The sequence below is a fragment of the Chiloscyllium plagiosum genome, chromosome 19 (genome assembly GCF_004010195.1).
Source record: "Chiloscyllium plagiosum isolate BGI_BamShark_2017 chromosome 19, ASM401019v2, whole genome shotgun sequence".
In the NCBI taxonomy this organism is placed as follows: Eukaryota; Metazoa; Chordata; class Chondrichthyes; order Orectolobiformes; family Hemiscylliidae; genus Chiloscyllium; species Chiloscyllium plagiosum.
In genome coordinates this window covers 47,492,829-47,505,684 of record NC_057728.1, presented here as the reverse complement: position 1 = coordinate 47,505,684, position 12,856 = coordinate 47,492,829, and the positions used below count along the sequence as shown (strand labels likewise).

Sequence of the window (12,856 nt, the reverse complement as noted above, 5' to 3'; positions counted from 1 at the left end):
TCATGTGTAAATCACAAAACCCTTTTTTTAAAAGTTGCATTCTCGGGTTATCTGTTAACAATGGTGATAGCTAGACAATATGTTGAAGGTGTTAGCCCCCTGTGTTCTCTGTCTATGACCTGATGTTTAGATTGATTCCAATCTAAAAAGTGAGATACACCAGTCCAACACCGGCATCTCCGAATAATAGATTGGATTAGATTCCCTACAGTGTAGAAACAGGCCCTTCGGCCCAACCAGTCCACACTGACCCTCAGAAGTGTAACCCACCCAGACCCATTTCCCTCTGACTGACACACCTAACACTATGGACAATTTAGCATGGCCAGTTCACTTGAACTGCACATCAGTGAGCTGTGGGAGGAAACTGGAACACCTGGAGGAAACCCACGCAGACATGTGGAGAATGTGCAAACTCCACACAGACAGACAGTCACCCTAAGCTGTAATTGAACCTGGGATCCTGGTGCTGTGAGGCAGCAGTGCTAACCACTGTGCCGTCCCTTTAACTCCCTTGAACTCCCTTGTTTGTCAAGAATATCTACCTCTGCCTTGAGAGCAAATTACATAATAATATTTTATTCCAAGGTATTTCACATGAAATCTATAAAGTTAAGTAAGACATTTCAGCCAGACAGGGGAGATGGCCTTCTGAGGAAGGGTCACTGGACCAAAATGTTAACTTTAATTTCTCTTCACATCTGCTACCAGACCTGCTGAGCTTTTCTGGCAACTTCTATTTTTGTTTCTGATTTACAGCATCCTCAGTACTTTTGTTTTATTTTAGGGTAGTTATTAAATTGGGAAGGCTTGAGGGTCCAGAGTGGACAAGTGCAGATTTCTCCAATGATTGGAGGGGTTTACATGGAGGGACAAAACTGTAGACAAATCAAGATGTTCCCGTTTATTTTGTATGGTCAAATAAGTAATCATTTGTGATTTCAATGAGAAATATTTTGGTACTATGGCAGGACAGAAATTTCTCTGCGGATATTCAAATTTGGGAAGACAAGAACTTGTCCAGTTGAATTATGTTACAAGAGGAGATTGTTAGTGTGCTATGGTCAGCCAGTGACTCAAGCAATGTGGTGGTTTTGGATGCCAAAAAACAAGGATGACGTTCAAACATTGAAAGCTGGTCTCTAGTTTGAGGGGTTTGAGTCTGACCTTTCAACCCAGAGAGATGATCTTAGACTTGTATAAGATAGTAAATGATTTAGGAAACTTTAATCTGGAATAAAGTAAGAGTAGTAGAAGGGCACACAAATTCAAATTATAAAAGGTACATAGTTGTATAAAGTTTATCCTATTGCAAGTAAACTGCTTTGACACCTGGTGAATGTTTATCTACTACACTTAACTCCCAGTCTAAATTTGGAAATTAGTTATATTAATTCAAAAAATTTCATCAGGAGATTAAATTAATCAAATCATGGATCCATTTTAATACATTCTTTAATACACTTTATTACCTTAAGTGCTATGCCAAGTGATGGAAGTGACTATAGTCTTCATAGCAACAACTGTTTAACCTTATTGGAATTCTGTTTAAGACAGTCTCTAATGTTGTCCAGCTGCTTTCTTTGGTGCCAGCTGTCTGTTCTTCTGTCAATCCTACTGGTAGTGATTAGGCACTCCAACTTTTCTGCTTAAGATCCATAGAACTTCATTTGTCTCCTTGTGGTTTTTATGTTTCCTCTTGTTCTTCTGGTCTCAATTAATACTATGTTAATTACTTACTCAACCCAATTCCCTCTTGGGTTCCTTTTTAATCACCAACGTTTTATACTGTCGATTTTATTTTCTTTTTCCCAATCGCTGAACTCCACATCTGTAATTCATTACTGACTAACGTCAAGATGATCTAAAGCACAAATTGTTGAATTTTGAATTCCAGTGAATTATTTAATACTGGGGATTTTGATGGACTGAAACAATTAAATGGACAGAGGGCTTCACTTGACCCACACAAGATGGCAAAAGTGAGGACTGCAGATGCTGGAAACCAGAGTTTAGATCAGAGTGGTGCTGGAAAAGCACAGCAGGTCAGGCAGCATCCGAGGAGCAGGCAAATCGACGTTTCAGGCAAAAGCCCTTCATCAGGAATAGAGGCAGGAAGCCTCCTCCAGGGTGGAGAGATAAATGGGGTTGGTGGGGTGGCTGGGGAGAAGGTGGCAAAGAGTACAATGTGAATGGGGGTGGGGATGGAGGGTATAGGTCAGAGAGGAGGGTGGGGTAAGGTAGCAAAAGAGTACAATGCCACACAAGATGGCCAAGTTCATGAATCCAATTTGGATTAGTGAAAGATTAATCTGAGCTGCAATCGACATTTTACCTAAAAGAATTAGATGAATCAGCCCCATGAAAGGTACGGAAAAAGCCCTTCTCTCCAGTTTTGTTTTACACCACTGTTAGAAACTTCGTATGTTGGAGATGAAACCTCATCTACAATTAAGCTTAAATTCATAACTGTTGTGGGGACAGAATATACAGCTCTCTTATATTTCTAGGAGCTTATTCAGCAAGGCAGGAGAGATGGATTATGGGCTGCAGAACTGATCAATGGATAGCAAAAGTGTTGTCTCTGCCTTGAGTCAAAATGTGCCTGATTACAGCACTGAGTGGAAGGGTACAACAAGAAATCAAAAGTTAAAAGATTACTGCAATATTTGCAACTGCTCATGGCTGCAAGAATCCAAATTGTGATCTTGGGTTAAAACCTTGCATCACACAAACACTCAAATGAATGTACTTTGACACTTGACACTATCTTGCTTTATCTCTGGGTGAAGTGACAGTACAAAAGGTGTATGCTGATGTTGCTTGGTGCTATCTTACTGTTCGGGTTAGTGGGTAATTGTTCTTTTTTAACTTGAGAAAGCTTTGTAATTGGCTCCTTATTGCTTTAGTAAAATTTAGGTAATGATGTTTTTAATTGGAGAAAGTTTAGCTTGACACTAGGAAGAACTTAAACCTTTGTTTTGACTGACCATAAAGGTTTGAAAGAGGAAAAACTGGTTCACCCCCTCTCACGTGGTTGTTACAACATTGGGGGATTATTGTTCAGGATTGTATGTGCAGGCAAATGAAAGAATTGGAGTGGCAAAAAAAATTCCTTCAAAAGCCATGTTACAGCACACTGTAAAAAACCTTTTTTGGATCTGTAAAACTATATTGCTAAGATGTCCACATTCACAGAACCGAATAACGTAGCTGACCAACAATTACTGGTACTGACCTTGGAAGATTTAGATGTTTCAAGGCACTTAGGGTTCAGTTGCACTGAATAGTCAGGAAAACAAATAATAAAATGAGTGTAAAACCATCTTAAATTGTAAGGTGAAGGTTCTGAGAAAAATTAAAATTGGAGCAGCAGAGTTAGAACTAGGTCATCAAACAAAAATTCCAGGAAAGAGGAAGGAAGCTTAAATTGAAACAGCTCAAGCTAGGAGGGGAAATCTTAGTATGTTGATGGCAGCTCCAGTACGGGAGCCACTTAAGTCCAATTTAGACTTCATTAAGTTTGTTATTGTGACTTTACTAAGATAAATATTCTTTGTTCAAAGGAAAAGGAAGGCATGTGTAATTTGGACTCAATGATTCATATCTTGAACTTCTGTCTCAATCCTCACTTAAGTGATGAAATTCCCATTACCTCATATACTTATCACTACCAGTTTGTTTTTCCTTGGTTTAGTTCTACTTAGTTTAATGCTCGGAAACAGTTTATGCTACTTATATTGTTTTAATATGGAAGTTTATAGAGTATACTACTTTTTACAAAATGAGTTAAATCTAGGATTATTCAATTACAAACTTGCTTTGTTATATAGCTAATGAATACAAAGGTTACATTTAGTTAATTGCTATATCTTTTAAAATACTAGTACAAGGACTTGGCTGGGCCATGATAAGGGCTATCAAGCTTGGGTCTGCTATATCTCTCTCTTATTCAACCTTCAAAATCTGGATCTTAAACAACAATGATGCTCGTCGACCTTACAACTGTAAGTCTAAAACATTTAGGTTATGCTCATCACTTGTGCACAATCCCATGCTGTATTTCTCTGTCAAATAAACCTAAATAAAGTCACATGATGCTAGAATGTCAATCTATATTGGCTATATTTAAGCACACTGTAATATCAGATTAATCAAATATATTAATTGTGATTATAACTGAACTAAATCAATCCTAAAATGTTAGTTTCAAATATTAGTTTCCCTACTAGTCCTATATCTGCCAACAAAGTTGGTGATGTAGCATCATGAGGTTGAAACCTCAGTTTTAGCTATGAGTGTTGCGACTTCTGGCTTGCCTTTCTGCACTTTTTATTGATATGGCTTGATGGGTTAGAGTTATGGATTGAGTTAATGTTTATGGGGATATGCTGGATCACGAGGTTGTAGATTGTGATTGAATATAATTCTGCTGCTACTGATGGTCTACGGTGCCTTACGGATGCATGGTATTAGATCTGTTAACGTCTATCCCATCTGGCAAGGTGATACTGCCAAACAACATGATTGAGAGAAGAAACAGAAATAATTATGAATGTCGTAAGTCCAAAATCAAAACAGAAGTTGCTGAAAAAGATCAGCAGGTCTTTCAGCATCTGTGAAGAGAAATCAGAGTTAATGTTTCAGGTCCAGTGACCCTTCCTTAGAACTGATGGTAGCTAGGAAAATGTTTTTTTTTTAATGCAGAACATAATGTGGGCGGAGGGGGTAAGGAGTAAACCATAAGTGGGGATAGAGCCCAAGAGAGAGAAAAACAATTGGACAAAGGAATGAATAATGATCTGGTTAGGAGGATGAATAGCTGTTAATGGAGACTGTTCATGGCTAATGAAGTGTCCTGACAAAGGATTTTGGCCCGAAATGTTCACTTTCCTGCTTAACAGATGCTGTCTGACCTCCTGTGCTTTTCCAGCTCCATATCTATTGACTGTGTTAGAGGCTAACAATGAGTAGTGTGTAATAGCAGACTGTGAGATCACAAGGCCTGTGGGGCGGGGTCAAGGACATAGGAGAGTTCAAGCTCTAAAGTTAAAGAACTGTATATTAGATCTAGAAACTTCAGGGCCCCAAGCTTACGCTGAGCTTTGCTAGAGCACTGCAGCAAGCCTGGTCAGGGAACAGGGTGGTGTGTTGAGGTAACACGTAGCTGGAAGTTCAGGGTCATTTTTACAAGTGTAACATAGGTGTTCTGTGAAGCGGTCACCCAGTCTATATTTTGTTTCCCCAATGTAGAGGAGACCACATTGTGACAGCAAATGCAATAGATTAGATTGTGTGAAGTGCAGGTAAAGTGCTGCTTCACCTGGAAGGTGTGTTTGTGCCTTTGAATACTGAGGGGGGAGGATGTAAATGGGCAAGTGTTACACATTCGGCAATTGAAGGGGAAGGTACCATGGGGATGTGGGGGGATGTTGGGAGTGAAGGAAGAGTGGACTAAGGTGGCCTAGAGGGAACAGTCACTGCAGAAGGCGGACAAAGAAGGGAAGGGGAATATGTGGCTGGTAGTTGGCCAGCGAAATCTCACTGGAGATGGCAGAAATGATGACTAATGAATTTCTGGATGTGGATGCTAGTGCGATAGTAGATCAGGGAAACTCTATCGTTGTTGCGGGAGGGAAGAGAGTTGGTGAGGGTTGGCGCAGGAGATGGTTAAAATCCGGTTGAGGGCCCTGCCAACAACTGTGCTGGGTAATCCTCAGTTGAGGAAGAAGGTAGGCATTTTGGAGGATCCCTTGTCAAAGTTGGCATCATCTGAACACATGCGATGGAGATGGAGGAAATTGGAGAATGGAATAGAGTCTCGAATTGGAAAGGTACGTTGATTTCCATCCCATCCTTGCTTTCATCTGGTCCATCTCTGACTCTTCCCTTCCCTTCCTTGACATCTCTGTTTCATTTTCTGGGCACTAATATCCACTATAAACACACCGACTCCCATATTTACCTGGACGATACATTCTCGCACCCTATTTCCTGTAAAGACTCTTATTTCTTTCCAAGTTTCTTTCCTTCTTCGTTCCTTCATCACCTGCCTAAGATCAAGTCTGTCAGACTGCTTAAGAGTTGTTAAGATTTGTCAAGCTCAGTCAGTAGTGGAGTAAGCCTCTCTCACTGATACCTATTGAAGTCCCCAATCAAAGTACATTTGGTGCTCTTAGTACTCTAAAGTGATGTTCAGCATGGAGGAATGTTGATTCACCAGCTGTGGGGAAGGGGTGGAATTTTTAGTAGTTAGACTAGTAAGATGTTTCCTTGCCCACGACTTTTTAAAAACTTAATTCATGGGATAAGGGTGTTTAGGCTAACATTTATTGCCCATCCCAAACAGCAGTTAAGAATCTACCATATTGCTGTTGGCCTGGAGTCACTTGTAGTCCAGACTAGATAAGGGTGGCAATTTCCTTCCAAAAAGGACACCTATATTCTTATTCCAACCACAATTTCATTGTTGTCATTTTTATTGAATTTAAATTCCCCCAATTGCCATTGTGGGATTCAAACTTGGGTCCCCAGAACAATACACGTGCCTCTGGGTTAACAGTCCAGTGATAACACCAAGGCCACTGCCTCTTCATGACCTCAGTTCATGAGATGCGGAGTCAATGTTGAGGACTTCACTGTAGACATATTTATATTCACATCCTCAATCCAACAATAGGGAAGCCCAGAACATCAGTGCAAATGACAAGGCTGAAGGATTTGCATCAATCTTTAGCTACACATGCTGAGTGGATGATCTACCTCAACTTCCTCCTAAAGTTCCCACCCAGTCTTTAACCAACTCAATTCACTCCATGTGATAGCAAGAAATATTTTGTTTAGCAAGAAATGTTCAAGGTGGTAGATATTTAAAAGGCTATGATCTCGGATAATACTCTAGCAATAATACACCATTCCTTATACTGAAGACTGGAGCTCCATAACAAGCCACACCCTTAGCCAAGCTGTTCCAGTACATCTATCAATGTGGAAAATTGTATGTCCAGTACGTCCAGTACACAAAAGGTCAGACAAATCTCACAAAGCTGATTAACACCTGAATCAATCTACTCAATCATCAACAAAGTGATGGAAAGGATCATCAAGTGCAACTCGTGAAGTAATTACGTGCTCAATGACCTCACCACACCCCTTTTAGGGCAATGACCATTTTGGTTCCACCAAAGCCATGTGGCTTCTGACCTCATTACAGCCTCAGTCCAAATATGTACAAAAGAAATGATCAACAGACATGATGTGAGTGACTGCCCAAGGCAACATTTGACTAAGTATGACATCAAGAAATGAGAATAAAACTGGAGTCGATGGGATTCGGGGAGTACTCTCCACTGGTCATTATCAAACCCACCATAATGGAATGTGATTGTAATTGAGGCTTGTCCTACATCCAACCATTTTCATCAATGATTTTCTGTCCATCATAAGTTAGAAATTCACTTATTAATGACTACACAATATCCAGCACCATTTGTGACAACTCCAATACTGAATCAGTCTGTACTATGTGCAATTAGACCTGGACAGTACCAGGCTTGGGCTGATAACTGGCAAATAATGTTTGTGACACACGTCCCAGATAATGACAAATTCCAACAAGAGAGAATCCAACCACAGGTCCTTGACATTCAATGGCATTGCCATTGCTAAATTTCTCATTATAAATATACTGGCAGTTATCATTAATGAGAAACTGAACTGGACAAGCTATATAAATAATAAGTTATATAAATATTCACCATCATCTCAAGGGCAACTAGGCAAGCCAGATCAGCCAGGGACATCCATTTCCAAAGTGAACAAAAAACTACGAGAGCAGGTCAGAGGCTAGTAATTTGGACACAAATAACTCATCTTTTGTTTGCACAATACTCTCCAACTGGTAGTTTGAGTTCAGGATCTAAAAAACTCAAGAAGTTTGACACCATTCAGCCCATTTGATTGGCATTGCATCCACAACCTTCAGCACTCTTGTCAACTTTTATACGTGCGCCATCAAGAGCATTCTGTCTCGATGTATCACTACCTGGTATGGCAACTGTACCATTCAAGATCGGAGACGGTTACAGAGTGTGGTGAACTCGGCCCGGGCAATCACAAAGGCCAACCTCCCATCTATAGAATCCATCTACCAGGCCTGATGTCACGGAAAGGCCGCCAGCATTCTTAAAGATCCATCCCACCCTGGTAATGTTTTTCTACAACTTCTACCATCGGGGAGAAGGTACAGAAGCCTGAACACATGTACCAGCTGGTTTCACAACAGTCCCTGCCCTACTGTTGTAAGAATACTGAATGGACTCACAAACTCTTAACGTTCGCTTGTACCTGTGTTTTTTGCCGCTGTTTATCTATTATTTACTACTATCTATGCTACTTAACAATGTGATCTGTCTCGCAAGATAAAGCTTTTCACTATGCCTCGGTACGTGACAATAAGTTCAGGTCAATTCAATTAACTTCACCCACCATCAAAACACCGTAGGAGCAGTACGTACACCTACAAGATGCACTGCAAAATTTCACCAAGGGTCCTTACCATCTAGAAGGACAAAGTCAACAGATGCGTGGGATACCACCACCTGCAAGTTTTCCTCGAGCTACACACAATCTTGACTTTGAAATATATCACTGTTCTTTCACTGTCACTGAGTAGAAATCCTAGGGCTCCCTTCCTAACACCACTGTAGGTGACCCTATACCCTCAGAATGCAGTTGTTAAAGAAGATGGCTCACCACATCTCTTTGAGGGCAATTAGGGATGCTCATACCATTTCAGAAGGTCCAAAAGATTAAATCACATGGTATAGTGGGGTGATGGTAAGTTGGATACAAAATTGGCTCAGTCATAGAAGATAGAATAGAATATAAAACATGAAGTAAAAATATAAGCACTACCGCAGTTCGGCAGGGGAAGGGGAAAGAAAACAGGAGTGTCAGAGGTTCTGTTCACTCTGAGAGCTGGCTGTGAGGGAGCTGGATCAGTGTGAGTGAAGGACTCTGCTCTTTTATTTCCCTGTATTAGATAGAGAGGAGAAAAAAAAACAAGAAGTAGTTTTCAGCATTTAAAGAATAAGTTAGAAATAAGACACAGCTAAAGATTTGACTACAGTCAGACAAAACAGATTTCAAATAAGCGTTAAATTGCAGTTGCTACATACTGGGGTTACCACACATGGTCTGACCACCCATGCCAGGTCCAGTCCAACTGTCCCCACTCAGCTCCAAGCCTCCAGTCTGCTTCGCACTGGCTCTTAGCTGCTCCAAGGTAAGTTTTCTCCAAGACTACTTCCCTGGGCTGGCTGCTACTCCAGAACTACTTGCCCAGGCTGGCCACTGCTCCGAGACTACTTCTCTGTGTCGGCTGCTGTTGCTAAAGAACAGAGAAAGTTTACAGCTCCAGAACAGGCCCTTCGGCCCTCCATGTCTGAGCTGATCCAAATCCACTGTCTAAACCTGTTGCCCAGTTCCTAAGCATCTGTATCCCTCTGCTCCCCACCTACTCATCCATCTGTCCAAACGCATCTTAAATGAATCTACCGTGCCTGCCTCTACCACCTCTGCTGGCAACACGTTCCAGGCACCTACCAACTTCTGTGTAAAGTACTTGCCATGTGTATCCCCTTTAAACTCTTCACCTCTCACCTTGAAATTGTAACTTCTCGTTATTGAATCCTTCACCCTGGGAAAAAGCTTATCTCTATCTACCCCTGTCTTTATCCTTGATGATTTTGTAGATCTCAATCAGGTCGCCCCTCAATCTCCTTTTTTCTAATGAAAATAAACCTAATCTACTCAACCCCTCTTCATAGCTAGCACCTTCCATACCAGGCAACATCCTCGTAAACCTTCTCTGCACTCTCTCCAAAGCATCCATATCCTTTTGGTAATGTGGCCACCAAAACTGTATACAGCATTCTAAATGTGGCCGAACCAAGGTCTTGTACAATTTTAACATGACCTGCCAGCTCTTCCACTCAATACCCCGTCCAATGAAGGCAAGCATACCATATGCCTTCTTGACCCCTCTATCCACCTGTACAGCAACCTTCAAGGTACAATGGACCTGAACGCCCAGATCTCTCTGCCCATCAACCTTTCCCAAGGATCTTCCGCTTACTGTATAATTTGCTGCAGAATTAGACTTCCCAAAATGCATCACCTCTCAATTACCTGGATTGAATTCCATCTGCCACTTCTTCGCCCAACTCTCCAGTCTATCTATATTCTCCTGTATTCTTTGACAGTCCCCTGTGCTTTCTGCTACTCAACCAATCACTACCTTTGAGGTCCTCCTTTTTAACTTCTCTCCGAGCTCCCTGAATTCTGCTTTCAGGACCTCATCTCATTTTTTTACTTATATCGTTGGTGCCTATATGCACCAAGACAACTGGCTTTTCACCTTTTAGAATACTCTGCAGCTGATCGGTGACATCAATGACCCGAGCAACTGTGAGGCAACATACCATCCAGGAGACTCGTTTTCGGCTATAGAACCGCCAATCTACTCCCCTTACAATAGAATCCCCTATGATTATGGCCCTAAGAGTCTTTTTCCCGCCCTTCTGAACAGCAGTGCCCACCACGTTGCCATGATCTTGGCAACTGCTGTCCTCCCCAGTGAGCCATCTCCCCCAACAGTATCCAAAATGGTATACCTGTTTTGGAGGGAGATGACCACAGGGGACACCTGCACTGGCTTCCTCCTCTTTTTCTGCCTTTTGGTCACCCATTCACTGTCTCTCTCAGCAATTCTAAACTGCAGTGTGACCAGTTCACTTAACATGCTACCCCCAACCTCCTCATCATCGCAGATGTCCACAGTGTGTCCATCCACAGCTCCAGAGCTCCATGCGGTCAAACAAGAGCTGCAGCTGGACACACTTCTTGCAAGTGTAAGAATCAGGAACGTGGCTGAGCTCCCACATCAGACAAGATGCAGATGCCACGGGTCTGAGGTCCCATGCCATTGTAAACCTTAGCTTTATATCAACTAACTAAAACCAAACAAGGCACTTAAATATATGAAAGAAAATAAAGAGAAAAATAAAGAACCTTACCATTACAGAGTCTTCTTCTTCTGGTTAGAGAAGGCGGGGCCGGGGAGAAAATACACATGTAGTATCGCGGGATTAGCCGCTGCCCAAATATATACTAAGTCTTTACTTTCCTGGCAACCTTCTCGTCTCCATGTCACCTCCGCTTTCTCTCCCACTGCTCCCGGACAGGAAAAAAGCTGCAGGCATTGAAGGTGAGAGTTTAAACAGTTTCCTTACCCTCCCGGCACCCTCCTGGTCTGCACATCACCTCCACTCTGTCTCATAGAGTCATAGAAATGTACAGCATGGAAACAGACCCTTCGGTCCAACCCGTCCATGCCAACCAGATATCCCAACCCAATGTAGTCCCACCTGCCAGCACCCAGCCCATATCCCTCCAAACCCTCCTATTCATATACCCATCCAAATGCCTCTTAAATGTTGCAATTGTACCAGCCTCCACCACTTCCTCGGACAGCTCATTCCATACATGTACTACCTTCTGTGTGAAAAAGGTGCCCCATAGGTCTCTTTTATATCTTTCCCCCCTCAACCTAAATCTATGCTCTCTAGTTCTGGATTCCCCAACCCCAGAGAAAAGACTTTGCCTTTTTACCTTGTCCATGCCCTCATAATTTTGTAAACCTCTATAAGGTCACCCCTCTGCCTCCGACACTTCAGGAAAACAGCCCCAGCCTGTTCAGCATCTCCCTATAGCTCAAATCCTCCAATCCTGGCAACATCCTTGTAAATCTTTTCTGAACCCTATCAAGTTTCAAAACATCTTTCCGATAGGAAGGAGACCAGAATTGCACGCAATATTCCAACAGCGGCCTAACCATTGTAAAGCCGCAACATGACCTCCCAACTCCTGTACTCAATACTCTGACCAATAAAGGAAAGCATACCAAACGCCTTCTTCATTATCCTATCTACCTGCTGCTATCTCCCGCTGCTCCTGGACAGGAAAAAGGTCCAGAACTACTTCCCTGCGCCGGCCACTGCTGCTCCTGAACTACTTCCCCGTAACGGTCACTGCTCCAAGACTCCTTCCCTGTACCGGTCACTGCTCCAGAACTACTTCCCCGTACCGGTCACTGTGCCAAGACTACTTCTCCGTACTGGTCACTGCTCCGGAACTACTTCCCCGTACTGGTCACTGCTCCGAGACTACTTCCCCGTACCGGTCACTGCTCCGAGACTACTTCCCCGCCCGTACCGGTCACTGCTCCGAGACTACTTCCCCGTACCGGTCACTGCTCCGAGACTATTACCCCATACCGGTCACTGATACGGAACTAGTTCCCCGTACCGGTCACTGCTCTGGAACGACTTCCCCGTACCGGTCACTGCTCTGGAACTACTTCCCCGTACCGGTCACTGCTCCGGAACTACTTCCCCGTACCGGTCACTGCTCCGAGACTACTACCCCGTACCGGTCACTGCTCCGAGACTACTTCCCCGTACCGGTCACTGCTCCGGAACTACTTCCCCGTACCGGTCACTGCTCTGAGACTACTACCCCGTACCGGTCACTGCTCCGGAACTACTTCCCCGTACCGGTCACTGCTCCGAGACTACTTCCCCGTACCGGTCACTGCTCCGGAATTACTTCCCCGTACCGGGCACTGCTCTGAGACTACTACCCCGTACCGGTCACTGCTCTGGAGCTACTTCCCCGTACCGGTCACTGCTCCGAGACTACTACCCCGTACCGGTCACTGCTCCGGAACTACTTCCCCGTACCGGTCACTGCTCCGAGACTACTTCCCCGTACCGGTCACTGCTCCAGAACTACT

The 12,856-nt window shown here is 43.1% G+C and overlaps 1 protein-coding gene across 2 annotated transcripts in view; it reads left to right on the top strand.

Annotated features, from left to right (window-relative positions):
* Window positions 1-12,856, top strand: part of LOC122559757 (ras-related protein Rab-21) — a 47,335-nt gene that overhangs the window by 26,073 nt on the left and 8,406 nt on the right. Inside the window, exon 7 of one of the 2 annotated variants that reach the window (XM_043709728.1) lies at window positions 3,888-4,007. In XM_043709728.1, coding sequence (XP_043565663.1) covers window positions 3,888-4,007 — 120 coding nt within the window. Of the gene's footprint in view, window positions 1-3,887; window positions 4,094-12,856 lie in introns of those variants that run through there. The other variant, XM_043709727.1, reaches the window with a different exon arrangement.